This window comes from Lutjanus erythropterus, chromosome 16, assembly GCF_056507025.1.
Source record: "Lutjanus erythropterus isolate fLutEry1 chromosome 16, fLutEry1.hap2, whole genome shotgun sequence".
NCBI lineage: Eukaryota > Metazoa > Chordata > Actinopteri > Lutjaniformes > Lutjanidae > Lutjanus > Lutjanus erythropterus.
Genome location: NC_139332.1, coordinates 28,736,352 through 28,751,726, shown reverse-complemented (window position 1 = coordinate 28,751,726; position 15,375 = coordinate 28,736,352). Strand labels below are relative to the sequence as shown.

The 15,375-nt window shown below is 39.8% G+C and overlaps 2 protein-coding genes across 3 annotated transcripts; one reads left to right on the top strand and one right to left on the bottom strand.

The window, feature by feature from the left end:
• Positions 1 to 3,864, bottom strand: LOC146313286 (G-protein coupled receptor 20). The gene is made up of 4 exons (XM_084739818.1): positions 3,665 to 3,864; positions 2,719 to 2,975; positions 2,366 to 2,498; positions 1 to 947 (listed from the first exon to the last, which is right to left on the bottom strand). Exons 1-4 carry the CDS (start codon positions 3,848 to 3,850, stop codon positions 363 to 365), a joined length of 1,161 nt encoding a protein of 386 aa, XP_084595944.1. The 5' UTR covers positions 3,851 to 3,864; the 3' UTR covers positions 1 to 362.
• Positions 3,865 to 10,013: 6,149 nt separating this feature from the next.
• cfap20 (cilia and flagella associated protein 20) lies at positions 10,014 to 13,636 on the top strand. 2 transcript variants are annotated; one of them, XM_084738404.1, is made up of 6 exons: positions 10,014 to 10,361; positions 12,169 to 12,248; positions 12,352 to 12,463; positions 12,619 to 12,807; positions 13,257 to 13,370; positions 13,479 to 13,636. In XM_084738404.1, exons 1-6 carry the CDS (start codon positions 10,278 to 10,280, stop codon positions 13,479 to 13,481), a joined length of 582 nt encoding a protein of 193 aa, XP_084594530.1. In that variant the 5' UTR covers positions 10,014 to 10,277; the 3' UTR covers positions 13,482 to 13,636. The 2 variants fall into 2 exon arrangements, with proteins under 2 accessions (XP_084594530.1, XP_084594529.1); XM_084738403.1 differs by having other exon boundaries at positions 10,016 to 10,361; positions 13,476 to 13,636.
• Positions 13,637 to 15,375: the final 1,739 nt, after the last annotated feature.

Here is a 15,375-nt window from a genome sequence, read left to right as displayed (position 1 = left end):
AACGGTCCTGAATTTATGGCTGGGCTAACAGCAACAACAGATTTTACAGGTGTAGGTAATAAAGTAGCCACTGAGATCCACGCCTTTTTTTATAACGAGTGAACTTTAACTGCCAGTTCCTCGAGGATCAGAGTTATAATCGTCCCTCCCAGCTGTGCTGAACTTGATGTTGACGAGGTCAGACACCAAATATCAACTCTGCACATATGTATGTTCTCCATGTGAGCTGGCAGATTGTTCTCTTTCAGCCTCTGAATCTTTCTTTGCATCTGTTTATCCATCTTGCTGTCTTTGTGAGTCCCTGTCCAGGCGTCTCTCTGGACTGCTCCATCCGCAGGTGTCGAGGGGGGGTCACCTGTCTTTTAAGCGGACTGTTCCATGTTGGCCACAGAGAGGGGAGAGCTGGTGAAGGTGAGTGTGGCCACGCTGTGAGCTATCGCCAGCGCCGTACCCGAACACTTAAGTGAATTCCTCTCCCCGTCTCCCCCGCTCGTGTGCCCCGCCTCCCCGTCCCCTTCCTTCGCTCCCCTCCTCCTCATCCTCCACACTCTCTTGAAGCTGTCCGTCACAAAGCAGTAAACCACTGGATCCAGGCAGCTGTTCAGGCTGCTCAGGGTCACTGTGATGTGATAGGCCAGGACATGCCCCGCCCCCTGCCCTAGCCCTTCCCCTCCGACTTTGACCCTGAGGTAAACCAACACCTGGCGGATGTGGAACGGCGTGAAACAGATGGTGAAGACCACCAGGACGGTGGCCAGCAGTCTGACAGCGCGGGCCCTCCTCGCCCGGCTCTGCTGAGGCATCAGGCCGTGGCTGGAGGAGAGAAAACAGGCGACGCGTAGCGTGAAGCCCACCACGGCCAGCAGGGGGAGCAGGAACTCCAGGATGGTGAGGTAGAAGAGGGCAGGGAGGAGCACGCAGGAGGAGCTGAAGTCCAACGCTGTGGTCTGCAGAGAGCAGGAGAGCCCAACCACTGATATATATTAACAATGGACAACATAAGAGCTCCCTAAAACTAAAGCAAAACATCTGGATCACCCCCTGGTGACTGGCTGCAGTGCAGATCATTAATCTTGCCTCCCTAATGTTAATACATAGGACATGGTCCAAACTAAAACATCAAAGTACATGTCAAAAACTTTTCTCTAGCTCAACCAAACTCCATTGACAAAAGCAGTAAGTTGCTGGTTTACCACTGCCTCCATCTGTTAGTAAGTTTGTGTTATTGTGTGACTTCAGTGACTCCAAACTAATCTTTTAAAACACTGAAGTCACACAATAAAAAGTTATACTAACCAAACGAGGCAGCGGTAGACCAGCAAGGTGAAATGCGAGGTAAAATGACTGATTTTGCCAACGGACTCTGGTTGGTATGGAGAGAGTGATATTTCCTACTGTAGGTAATACACTGACTATCAATAAGCATCTCATACAATCCCACTTCAAACCATCTGAATTATCCCTTTAAAAGTCTGAGAAGATAAAGGTATTCAATATTTCACAAGAACAAAAGTGCAAATATTTTTTCTGCCTTATCTTGCATCCACTTGTGACCCCTTTTGATTTATTTTGGGACCCCTTGTGAGCTACCAACCCACAGTTTGGGAACCACTGCCCTCACCAAGTCAAAGCTTCACATTTTCTGTTCTAAACACATAGTGAGCCATTTAGCAGGGAATGTTTGGGCCTCCCGGGCTGCACATCCCTCCAGTCACTGTAACGCTCCCAAAAAAAGGTCAACTGAAAGTCATAAATAAGTCTTAAGGGTTACGTTTATACTGTTAAAGCCACGGTTGGACGATTAGGGTCTGCCAATCATCCCAAATTCCCCTGAACAGGCCATTTCTTGGAAAAATCCTTAGCTCAAGTGGAGCTGTGTGCATTTCCAGAGACACAAACACCTTTTTGTTTGGATTAGACTGAATAAATATGAAGCTGGCTCGAGCAATGATACTCTATCTGTTCAGATAACAGGGTAAGTGCCACTTACGGAGGCTAAAACTTTATCAACAGAATATTTAAAAATACTCAGTGTAATTCTGGACTTTGTGATCAATGAGTGGTCACTGGATTTAAGACATATCCACCAAAATAACAGAGTTTGTGCGTAGTATGTGTGTTATTTATGTAATCTGAAAAAAGAAAAAGGAAAGGAAGAAGACAGCAACTACAGACAGCAAGTCTTCATCAGGGGAAATGAAAGTGAAGAGAATAGATGACAAGATAAGAGTGGAACATAACAGAAATATTGTTTTCCGTTTTGCAAATTTAATTTGGGAGAGGAAAGGGGAGAGAGGAAGACTTTCTTTTTTATTTTTGATGTATTTATCTGTTTGTCCTGTGTTTGTAGTGCACGTGTCTTCACCTGAAAGGAATAGGTGACCACGACTGCGATGAACCAAACTGTGGCGCTCACGCACTTGGCTGTTCCTGTGGTCCGACAGCGATGGAGAGTGCTGGATGCGTGGACGACAGCGAGGTACCGATCTATACAGATACTGGGAGGAGAGACAGTAATTTTAAATATATACATATATATTTATGCACATAATTTCTTATCTATGTAAACATGTATGCATGGAAGTGCACTTTGTCAGATTAAAGGGTGTGTAACAGTGATCCCACAGTTTAAAGCCTTATAAATACATCATAATGTGTTATGAATGTGCTTATGATGCATGCATTGATATTTTAAGCTCTGAATGATGACCCACCCACCTGGTCAGAAACAGTATGCTACAGTACATGTTGACAAAGTAGCTGAAGGTGTGAACGTAGGAGCAGGCCTCGCAGTTCCCTCCGCTGTGGTACAGAGCGATGCGAGCGGGCAGCGACAGCGCCACCAGCAGGTCGGCTACAGCGAGGTTTATGGTGTAAACCACAGAGGCTGAGGAGTGGGTGGAGGCCCCACAGAAGACGTAGAGAGCCAGACTGTTGAGCACCACACCGACCACCAGCATCAGACAGTTACACACCTGCAGCATGAAGGAACGAGTCAGAGCTCTAAATACTCAGCAACTGTGGATGTCAGTCTGTGTTGACAGTACTGGCAGGGTGGTTATATTTCAAACCTACTTTTTTTTTTTTTTAAAGAAAAGAGCATCTGTAAAAAAAAATAGACTCGGTGTGTATTTGAAGCGGAGCGGAGCAGAGAACCGAGGCGCTGCTGGTGGAATCACGAGCATTGTGTAGAACGGTCGTGATCAGCTCCAGCTGTTAGACAATGTTATTTGGAAACACTCCATAAACATTCATTGCTATGCAGATGATACCCAATTATATCTCTCAGTTAAGCCAGATGAAACCAATCCCTGGCCTCCAGTACCACCACAAAGAATCTCAGAGTTATCTTGGGTATATATCAGGATATATCCTTTAACTTCCACATAAAACAAACTTCATAAACAGCCTTTTTTCATCTCTGCAACATAACTCAGGCACATCCTGTCTGCAGAAAAGCTAGTCCTTATTATCAGGTCGCTCCAGGTCTCTACAGACTGTCCAGTTGATCCAGAATGCTACATGTACCGACGATTACTAGGTCTGTCTAGCTTACTGCAATAAATCTGTTAAATAATGTGTATTTTAATTCATTTTATCTTTAACAGTGATGACAGTCAAATTTATCTGGATGGAAACTCACACAGTTCCCTGCCACTCTTACCATGAGAGAGACCCACACAGCGTAGAAGTCTTTGTACAGCTGCACATCCAGGTGGGCTAACCTACGCAGGTATGGTCCCCCCCAGCGCTGGTCCCAGGCACTGCAGTTCTTTGGGTCAGGGGTCAAGAGAGGCACGAGGGGCTCGGTGGTGGAAGTGGAGCTGATGTTGGTGAGAAGGCTCTCCATTGGTTGAAATGGATGAATGAATGAGGTTGGTGTCTGAGTGGCAGAAGAAATGAAAAAAGAAGACATTAGTGTTGTTTCATAGTCTCGCCTATATTTATGTGTGAATGAATTTGCCTGGGAAAAATGTAAACGCTGGTCTTCAAGGTGAATCTGTCCCGGTGACAGTCATTAAGAACAACAATATAGAAATAGTCGATCCTCCTGCGGATGGTCACGTTAACTTATGTAGGTCATATAGTGGCATCAGTAATAAAATGAGACTGTTTCACAAGCCGTTAAAAACTCTGTAGTAGCTTTAAGGAGAAGACTGCTCTGGCTGCAGTTACACAGGATCAGGGATAACATATCTTATTTAAAAAAGCTTGAAAAAAATTATTGCAAGCACAGCCGTTCTCGGCTTCTGTAGAATTCTTCTGACGTCAAGTCATTATAGCAAGGAAATGATTTTTGCTTCATTTGTGACTTTGTTTCTTGATGATTCTCCCAGACTCATTTGTTTCTAGTTAGGCTAAAAGCATGTTAGGATTGTTTCCAAAGTTGCTCTGTGTCTGTCTACTTCATCTCACAGTTAATCTCACAACAGGAATTTAAACTAATGGCTGGAGCCCCAGTGATGTTTGTAGGAGACAGACGCTTCAACCTTATACCCTGGAGTCAGCCGTAGATACTGTATTATAAATAGACTTAAAGAGCTCAACTCTGACATGATGCAACAAGCTCCAACTGGCCTAAAACAACTGGACACGCTGAAGCTTGGTGAGACGACAGACGCATACTAAGACCTAAAAGAAAGAGTAATGACCCCTGGGGATGAAAAGTGGTCAACATCAGCAGAAGTTAATCCAGAGAGAGAGACTTCAGAAATCCTCGTCTTATAAACAAAGTCCTCTCGTTCGGCGGAGACGACTGAATCCATCTTCATATGCTCTCTGAAAAGATGTGACACTTTCAACAAAGTTAAGTACGTGACCTCGCGCGTTACTTTAAACACGGCGTACGGCATTAATATGAACCGTGTCAGTGTGCGCTGCTATTTCACACACCTCCAACATCACATAAATTTGATGAATGTGACACATCCTGTTTAAAGGAGGGGAGGCTTTAAAATCCTCGGCCTGCAGATTCTGTTCACTTTCAAGACGTTTAAGGTAAATGTAATGATACAAAAAGCTGAAAATAGAGGGAGAATTTTAGAGGTGCTCTGGCTTCATTTAGAGGATGTGAGGAGAGAAAAAATACTGGAAAATAAGACTAGAATCTCAAGTGAGAAGTCATTCATATGGTGGCCATTTTTCTAGGGTAGGAAGCTCAGAAGCATTATGTAAGGAATAATGTACAGTTGTTATTGTGAAATAAATCCTGACAGGATGATGCAGAACCCCGACGTGAAGCGGAGGGATCTTGAATCACCAGTCAGTCTTTCTCTCTCTCTGTTTATGACTTTAAGATGTTTGCTGTCAGTTACTTTTTTCATCTGTGAAAACAGGTGAAGAAACATGTTGTGCAAGGTGATTTGTATTCATTTATCAATTTATTTGATAAGGCATTCGTCAGGTGTTTGCTGTTGTAATACTCATTTGGGCGCAAGAGGCAGAAGTACGGTGGCTGACGAGGGCAAACGTGCTGCATATAAGAAAACAAGTGCAAAAGGAAAACGCTGCAAATACAGAAACACTTTTCTATATTTGCAGCGTTTTTCGTTTTGCATTTGTTTCCTTATATGCTGCATGTTTTTGTTTATGCGGCGTGTTTGCCCTTGTCAGCCACCGTACAGAAGTGCACCACTCTGTATTTTACATAAAAAATAAAATAATTCATGTTTTCCTGGTGAGTTTTAACTCTAAACACAAGGCACATATATTGTGTATCGGCAAGTTGTGTTACATTACTGCCATGTCTTTTTTTGGCTCTAAATGTATTTTTATTGGCACCAAAAATTGGTAGCCCCAGTTAATGAAAACTTTTTTTTTCACCTGTTGTTAAGTCATAAACACAGGAGGAGAGAACCATTTATATCAGACTTAGAAAATGGATCACTAGATTTTCTTTTCTCTCTTCCCTCTCAGGGCTTCTGTAGTTTGATTGTTTCGTCAAACGACTATATCCAAGATCAAGAATAACTTTGATGCTTAAAATAAAGAAGAGTGTGATAGAATTCACCAAACACAAATTACAAATTTTTAATTTAAAAAAAGTTTCATTGTTTTTACTTCACCTAAAACACGGCTTTTCCTGCTTCAGTCAAGTTGTGTTGGCGTCTTTTAGATATTTAATTACATTTGATGATTATTATTAGCAGTTATAAGATATGTATATGTATGAATGTTTGATTTAAATGAGTTTAAATGAGCAAAAGCATTTGAAGGATTTGAATCAGCTTGACACCTGTGTGAACCCTTTTTTTCCTCCCAGTTTCAAGGATCGGACTGAGCAAGTTCTTTCACCAAAACAAGGCAGCGCACCCTAAATCACGGCTATGTAGCTTATTGTTAGGAGTCTTACTTGACAGACTTTCTTGGTTTTGGCCAAAAATGTCTTTTTTTCGTACCTTATAAATACCAGAGACGGATGAGGTCCTATCCGTTAACACGTCCTGCCGAGGAAGGTCTTTCCACTCTTCATCATCACAGAGACAGTTGGATAAAACATGGCAGAGGGCCTGGGTTAAAAGACAGAAAAATACCCACACACTGCTGCCTCATTCCTGATTCTGCTGTTTGTGTACAGTGTCATGCCCATGAACAATAATTAAAATGTGCAGATTGTTGTTAGCCAGCATTTGAGAATGTGTGTTGCCTCCTGATAATTGCAAAGATTGGATCAAACAAATTCAAATCTCCTGCTTCCTTTAACCAAAATTTGAAATCAGTAAATTCCAACAATTTCAGGCAGAACAGAAAGATCTACTTCATATTATAAAAGCTCCAGTTTTCACATAATATCAAAAATCAATAAATGGAAGGAGCTGGAAAAGTATTGTTGGGTGAAATATATGATTCTTTCAAATATTATTAAAGAGGCACCCTTGTGTTTAAGGTATCCAGTCCTGTATGGAAAATGAGCTAAAATGCAACATTTTAATGATCTTTTATTGTAAAAAAAAAAAATAAATAAGAAAAATGATCAGGCTCGAAAATGTGTTTCTGAAACTTACCTTGTGAAGACAAAGAGTGAGTGCAGAAGCCCTTGTCTGCGACTTCTTAAAGGTTTGATGTTTATATCCTAAAAGTTAGAGTTACTGTAAGTCTCCTGCTTCTTTCTTCCCGTGTCCTGTTATTCTTTCTGTCGTTGGTTACCTAACTGACAGAAGAGAGTGAGTAGAGAGTGTGGATGTGAACCTCTCTGGGCGGGACAGCTCCGTACGCTCCAGCAGCTGGGCCTCCTACTCATCTCTTTTTCGTATCACCCCCCCTGTACCACATCGCTGGAATAAACTCAAAACAGAATAGAATACCACAGAGAATAGTCTTCCTCTTCTCTAGTTTCCTTCATCCTCTCCATCTCTCTTTCCCTAATTTTAATTTTCTTTCCATCTTTTTGTTTGCTCCATTTTACCTTCTGAACCCCCGCTTGATCACAGTCTCTTTTTTTTCATGTCTCCTTTTGAAGATTTGACACGGTTATTTGGAGAGGATGGATGGATGGAAGTGGAAGAACAGCATGCACTGGCTCAGTAAAACAAAATATTGACCCAAAAGCATGGCTCCCAGAGAAAGTGCAAGGTTTATTCTGTTGTTAAAGCATGCAAGAGATGGCAGTAGGTATGCAGTCAAAACAGATGACCAACAGGCGTAAGCTAGAGGACTTGGTCAATACGGAAACGGCTGATTAAATTGGGAATAATCTACCTAAAGAGTTGAGGAAGTGGCAAAACAAGACAGAAAATATGCTGAAATTAAGAGCTGGCTGATGTTATGACACAGAAATACTGTCTTGTCTTTGAGAGACAAAAGGAGACAAGGGGATGGACTATTTCATTCAAGTAGGTTTTCAATAAAGTTTATTTAAAGCTGTCTCCGGGGTGGTCCGACACTGAAAGGGTCTGAAAGGGAAAAAAAAAGTATATGTCCTGTTCCACATCTGTTTGTCTCTGACTCTATTAGAGAAGAGAGGTGGGGGGAAATAATAGAGAGGAACAGACAAAGAAATATAAACGGTTTCTGCAGATGTTTTAACAAAGCTGCCAGCCTGGGAAGCAGTTACATCAAATTTACACACATGCTTCTAGGAATAGAGAGGGAAAGAAAGAGTACATGTAGAGAGGAAATCTTTTACACTTATTTTAACTATTTGAAGTGAAGCAGCACCTCATAAACTACAGTGACATAAACAGGGAGAGAGATGGCCACCACTCCAGAGAGTGTGTGTGTGTGTGTGTGTGTGTGTGTGTGTGTGTGTGTGTGTGTGTGTGTGTGTGTGTGTGTGTCAACATGTCAAACAAACTGCTGCAGCACAGACCTCGCCTGAATACTGCTGAATTAATTCAACTTCACCTCATAAGAAGGGGCTTTTGATTTATGTTGTGTTGCTGGTGATGTCATTCCGTAAAGTGCCTGGTTAATGTTTGATTGAACGTTTCTTGGCTTGTTCAAATATTTGAAACCTTTTGTCAGATCTGTCCTGGTCCGGCTTGTTTAAAGAGCTGGAGACGGAGAGGAAGGATGTCCCACTTAACACTTTAGTGGGATTTAGTGGGTGAAAGGGGTCCTGATATATAGTTGTGAGTAGGAAGTTTATTTCTAGAGACTGTTTATATTATTGTATTTGGGGATTAAAAGGGCGTTCAAACTATTTCACAGCTAAAAGTTATTTAGTAGTGTACAGGAGTCGCCATGCAGCCTTTAAAATCAGTTTATCTTCTGTGTGTCTGAGCTTTTTAGAGTCTGAGAAAATTAAAGAAGCAACATTGCTTGATTATTATGGATTTTTAACAGAGAGCCTGTGTTAAAACCTGGGCGAAAAGAGTGAGAAAGATCTGGGTGTTTACCTGCTGGAGATGATCTAATGAAAAGTAGTTATACAAGTGACATTATGTGAAGTGTAGGGTCCATAGTAGGGATTAAAATGTTAGGATAATATCTCAGATATGCTACAATATGATGACAATGTAAATTCATGAGATTAACACTGATTTGCTCTTTTCTCTCTGCAAGATATGGCACAGATTTCTATTTTTTTTAATGTGAGGTTAAAACAAACAAACAAATAAATAAGCAACAATTGAATTAAAAAAAAAATATTCTTTTTTAAATGATTGTGCAATGAAATGATTACAGAACAAGTGAAGACAAGTACAACCTGAACGAGATTATACAGAGTAACACCAACATAACAGACCAGAACAAGAAAAAAAGTCAAATAAGAAAAGAATAAATAGAACAAAATAAACAAATAACAAAGAAAGCAACATGACTTCAGCCTAGTGGGGATGTAATAAACATACATACATATGGTTTTGAGGTAATGGCCATGCGTGAACATAATAATAGTTACCTGAATATATTATTTATTAGTATATAAAGTATACTATAAAGTATAGGAGTTTATTTTCCTTCTTTCCTTAGTGTGAGTCTTGGTAGGCAACCACCAGACCCTCAGGAGGGTGTTTGCCCATCTTATTCAGCAGTCTTATTCTATATATTATTATTTGGCCGTCAGCATAGGGAGGACCAGTCTTGTCTTTGCCTCCTTTGACACCTTTGATGTCTGTTTGTATAAGGTATGTCTTGCCCTGTGTGTATGTTGTTTAAATAGAATTAACATTATATTTTTAAAAAGTCAGGTCATTTCTGCTGTGCTGCATCAGATTTGATCATGCTTTTCAAATCTGTGTTTCCAGACCTACCACAGTAGAATTATGACCATACTAACAATGAGCAGGGTGCATGTAAGCAGGTGGCAAAATGATTTAAACTGCAGTTTTTGTAATGCATCTGCACCTGATGAGATTATAGGCCATTCAGTATTTTAGTTAAGTCTACAGAAAAGACTTAATAGATATAATAAGATATAGATATAGATATAATAAGTCTATGGTTTTCATAGACTATGTCTGAATACCTTGGTCAGGCTTTTTGTTGCCACGGCGACCGGGATGCGTCACCGATTAAGAACCGACCTGAACATCGCCAAGAGTTTATGTTCCCTAGCAACACCAAAATAATGACGAGGTGACCACGAGCTATTCTCATCTGTTTGTAAGCGCCCCTAAAAGAGACGTGTGTGAATATCACGATAAATGGCAGATCTGATTTTCTGTGTAACCTAAACGTTGTAATCTCAGGCAGCGGAACGCGTTATTTTGTTCCACACGGAACCGGTAGTGTTTGGGGACGGAAACCAAACCTGTAAACAAACGCAACGCTCGTTAGCAACAGTTTTAACAACACATGCGCTAAACAAGTGTGGACTTGCTCGACTCAAAAAAATGTTTAAAAACACATTCCAAAGTGGATTCTTGTCTATTTTATACAGCATCGGCAGCAAACCGCTTCAGATATGGGAGAAAAAGGTAAGCAGCTGTTCAGAATGAATGCTAATCTTGCTTCCTTAGCTAGTCGTGCTAAAGCGAGCTAACCTAGCTTGTGGGCTAAACGCTTGATAGTCTGATCCAGTAAAGTAACGTTAAAGATGGAGTCATTGATTAATTATCACGCCAGCTCTGAACATCGCTTTCAAGCTTCTTCTCAGTTGACATTTCATGTTTGTTTCTCAATGTTGATACTTTGAAATTAAACGCGGTTGTAAATAATGAGCAACAACATTGATCTGAATTGGATTTAGGTCACATTTGTCACAAGATTTGATAAATTATGTACTGAAACAGTAGTGAAACCTTAACTTCTATTCAGAAAGCCCCTGGCTCTTACTGATTCTTTAATTTAAGTACATTTGCAGAACACAAAGTGGGCCTTAGAGAACTGTTGCTAAGCAACGGGTAAGAATAATAACAGTGGAAGTTTGCAAAAATTAGAACACTTTGAAGATATTAGATGTTCTCTGACTTCATCATCCTCACTGACTGCTCCCACATCAGCATTTGAATTATAGCCTGACTGATACAGGATAGTCAAGCCAATACTGATATTGATATTTCAGATATTGAAAGTATGATCACCTAATAGACTTTTGTAACATTAACTCTAGGAATTGCTTGATGTTGGATTTTTGGGGCTGATGATGATACTGATATTGGGGTTGAAAAAATCATATTGACATATTAAGGTTGATATCCTTAATACCAAATATGCAAAATGTAGAATGTGTATATAAACACAATTTTGCAGTGATCCCTCAAAGGATGTTAACACTTACCACATAGATATGTGATGAGGCAGGATACTTTACAGTTTAACAATAAACATTATTGTCTAAATATAAAACAGGGCTCAGAAACAGTAAACTTATTTTAAAAAAAATATTTATAAGCAGCTATAAATAAAAAGCACAAATAGAGACAAGATATATGTGTATATTAAACCTGAATTAAGAAAAATAATCATTTTGGACATATACACTGATACAGATATAAGCTGATATATAGCTGTGACAATATTGGTTGACTGCTAAGTCAGCAGAGCTGTAATAAACACATTACATCATATTCTATAAGGATCCCTTATGTTTGAGTTTTACTTTACTGAGCAGGACATTTTACAGTGAAAAAATACTTGAACTTGTCAAATCTCTCAGGTAGCAGTTGACCAATATGTGTTTTTCATTGGCCAATGCTGATATTAAGCAATAGCTGATAATGCCGATATCAAAACAAAGACTTATAATCTGTTGGATGCGATGTCTTCCAGCTGCGTCATTCTATACGTTCTAATTCATTTAGGATGGGAGAAACATGTTAGCAATGGAAAAGACGATGGGGACTGAGGCAACTGAGGCCAACTTTTATAGCAGGTTGCTAGAGAGTTATAGGACAACGTTTTTACCACCTTCCCAAAACTCACAAGGGGGAGCACTAACATCGTTCAACAGCAGCCACACTGACGAGGCCACCTGCAAATGTATCTGCAGACATTTTTTGTGTCTTGGCCGGTGCAGATAATCTAAAAATGCCAATTAAATTGGTCAATCACTACTCTCAGGCTGGCAAACTATGTAATGGTGACACTGTTTCTAGATGATCTCAAACATGTCTTTGGCATTTCTTTTTACTTTTTGATGACGTATTCACCAACACAGATATATCTTCAGTAAAATAATGGATGTGAAGTTGAATGATGGTGAAAGTGCTCTTTTACCAGTGAGATACAAATTGATTTCTTCATGTAAACGTCAAGAGAAATAATATTTCTGTGTGTGAACAGGTGAGGAATGGTCACATCAAGAGAGTCACAGACAGTGACATCCACTCACAGGTGTTGGAGGTCGAGGGGGCGAACGTCAGGTGAGTTTGTGTCCGTTCAACTGATTCTTTAGCTCAGGTCAGCATTCATTCAAGCACTAGTCACTCTGACCCGTCTCCTTTGTATGTCTACTACTCCCTGCAGCACCACCTACATCACATGTCCTGCAGACCCCAAGAAGACACTGGGCATCAAGCTTCCTTTTCTTGTTATGATCATCAAGAACCTCAAGAAGTATTTCACCTTTGAAGTCCAGGTAGGGTTGGAAAATAGACACGTCTTGCAGCACAAACAAACAACAGTGTCCTCATGCATACATGAAAACAATGTGCAATATATTTTGGGTGTCTTCCTTGCAGAGTAGGGTTCATGGTGACTGATGTTTCCCCCCCCCATCTTTGCAACTTTCAGGTGTTGGATGATAAAAACGTTCGCCGGCGGTTTCGGGCGAGTAACTATCAGAGCACGACACGAGTGAAGCCGTTTATCTGCACCATGCCCATGAGGCTGGACGACGGCTGGAACCAGATTCAATTCAACCTGTCGGATTTCACCAGGAGGGCCTATGGAACCAATTACATTGAGACGCTGCGTGTACAGGTGAGTGCACGGAGACAGAGCAAAGGAAACTAAACAAGGAATTTATATATTTTTTTTTCATTGTATATTATTTAAATTAATCAAAATCAGCACGTTATTTTATGTATGCAAAAAGGGTTAAACGCTATCTTGATGTGTGTGTTCTGGGTATTCTGTGTTGACATGGTGCAAATATTTTTAACACGTCTAACATCTTTATAATACATTTCCTGTGTGGTTCTTTCGAATAATTAAGTAGAAGTGTCAAAAAATTAGCATACATCATATTATTCAAAGAGACAAACATGAGGGGGTCCCCGATATATTTTCTATCTTGTGTTTTAAGCTGAGAAAACAACTGAGAACCTCTGTCCTTGGAGACGGACTGTCTCCAGATGTGTCCAGATGACTGTAGATTCTCCACAGTGATCGTCTATTGCTAATGTCTGACCTGCTGGTTTTCCTCTCAGATCCACGCTAACTGTCGAATACGGAGAGTGTATTTCTCAGACAGACTGTACTCTGAGGACGAGCTCCCAGCAGAGTTTAAGCTCTTCCTGCCTGTCCAGAACCAGAAAGCCAAGGTGAAGCACACACACACACACACACAAACAGCAGTGCATTTAGCTCAACATACACAACATATAGCTCCTCTTACACTCATCTGTTCGTATGTTTGTTTCTTGCAGCAGTAGAGATTCTCAACCGCCCCCCCCCCTCATGCCTGATGTGGAGTTTAGCTGTAAGAATTTTCTGTGTGTAGACAAACGTTAACACTTTGTAATATTATATTGTAATTTTGGAGTGCCGTCTTGTGTTGCTCTCTGCACAATAAAGTTTTTTATGGACACATCTGTCCTCACAGTTTTTACTGCATACTGTAGTTGTTTAAAGATAAATTACAAGCTGATGTGGGGGTCCACATTGATGAAAACTATTTATTACAATAAAAAATGTTTTTTTTTGTCTAGAAAACCACATATATAGCAGACAAATAACTAGGACATTCAGGATACTCTACTCATACCTGCTACTAGAATGAAGGCCAGAGAAAAACAGTCGAGTCAGTTCATCAAATATAAATAATCTTTATCAAACAACACAAATAATTTCAAGTCAAAAGCTATGAAAATGATCTGCATTCCCAAAACATATCATCTTTGTTTCACTTTGGATTTCTGTGTACACAGTATGAACAGATACATTCATTTTACTACATGTTGCGTCACACAATCATCCATAAACAAAATTAACTCTCAAAAGACATTTAAAGCTGCATCTTCAACACATTATTCTAAGAGCAGGCTCAGTGCAGTAAAAATGTGGAAACGGGGAGTTTCTGGGCTGCAGGTGAACAAATAATACACAAAAATACACCGGGAGATGTCGAACATTCTCAGAAGAATTTTGAAAGCCCAATCTCAAGTTTCTTATGTGAAACTCAGTGATCAACATCCTGTTGCTTCATATTTTCAATCTGGAAGTAATCGCACGGAAACAAATAGAACAAGGCAGAATTAAAAGTAAACAACTGAACTGAGCCAATACATTTTCACAAGGGGAGTCATGAGAAAAAGAATGATTTGTTCTAAATTTCTCGTAGTTTGATTATTTGAGTTCTATTTATCATCAGATGTTGCCAGCATTTTCTGTCACAGACTTAAGTGATTTACATTTTTTTAGGCTGGGTTGTACCAACACAGATTCACTTTTAAACCTGATTAAAATCATGGTTTAACTTTTAAACCTCAAAACTGAATTCTGTTGCACCACAATTTTAACTCAGTTTTTTAAATTCAGTTTTAAAATGTGATCCTGTATTAACTTTACACTCACACTTGAGGAGGTTTAACTTTTAAAATGGCTGCCTTTTTTTTGTAAAGGAGTTGCTCCGTGAATTTGGCCAACAGGTCTTTCTCAGAGGAGTAATTAGAGCCATCATGAGTAGGCTAACGAGGCTAATTAACTTTTTAGGTAGCATGAAAATAATATTTTGTTAAGTTTTCAGCTAACGTTAGCTAGCAAACAGTGTAATGTTTTGTTAAGGAATACAGAACAGCTCTTTTATATTTTCTAAGTCCCAACATCACCTGAGTTTATTTATTCATTCATGTTATTTTATTTAGTTAGCCAAGCATCTCTGTACTGATTAAACTGTATTTAATTTAGATTTACTCATTTTAAACCTGCTTTTATTAGAAATAATCTTAGATTAAATTAATCTTTGTTGGCTCAACACAGCCTTAGTCTTGATGAATGCACAGAAACATGCATTTTGTACTTCTTTGCGAAGACGCTGCCCAGACAGCAACTCTTGGCACAGAGATACGTACATGAGTTGTCAATTTAGTGCTCAAGACAGTTTTGCTACATCTTGTACTTCAGGAATAAGGACCTACACAAAATTCACAGATTTTAACCGGGGTCACATTTGTGGATAATAGTGGGTCAGTTAATAGATATTAAAGCTGCAATTTTTGTGCAGAAATATGTGATTAGATTTATGCAGGACTCTCACAGAGGGCTCTGCTCAAAAATGACAATAAAAACATTAAAAATTATACTTGAAAAGGGTCGTACTGTTAAAGG

What these genes read in the sequence shown, in the direction of transcription:
- LOC146313286 (XM_084739818.1), bottom strand. Translation starts at nt 3,850, where the DNA reads ATGGAGAGCCTTCTCACCAACATCAGCTCCACTTCCACCACCGAGCCC. An exon ending in CTGTGTGGGTCTCTCTCATG is followed by an intron (nt 2,976 to 3,664) that starts GTAAGAGTGGCA and finishes TTCATGCTGCAG; the next exon opens with GTGTGTAACTGTCTGATGCT. An exon ending in AGCATACTGTTTCTGACCAG is followed by an intron (nt 2,499 to 2,718) that starts GTGGGTGGGTCA and finishes CTCTCCTCCCAG; the next exon opens with TATCTGTATAGATCGGTACC.
- cfap20 (XM_084738403.1), top strand. Translation starts at nt 10,278, where the DNA reads ATGTTTAAAAACACATTCCAAAGTGGATTCTTGTCTATTTTATACAGC. An exon ending in TTCAGATATGGGAGAAAAAG is followed by an intron (nt 10,362 to 12,168) that starts GTAAGCAGCTGT and finishes GTGTGTGAACAG; the next exon opens with GTGAGGAATGGTCACATCAA. An exon ending in ATTTCACCTTTGAAGTCCAG is followed by an intron (nt 12,464 to 12,618) that starts GTAGGGTTGGAA and finishes TGCAACTTTCAG; the next exon opens with GTGTTGGATGATAAAAACGT.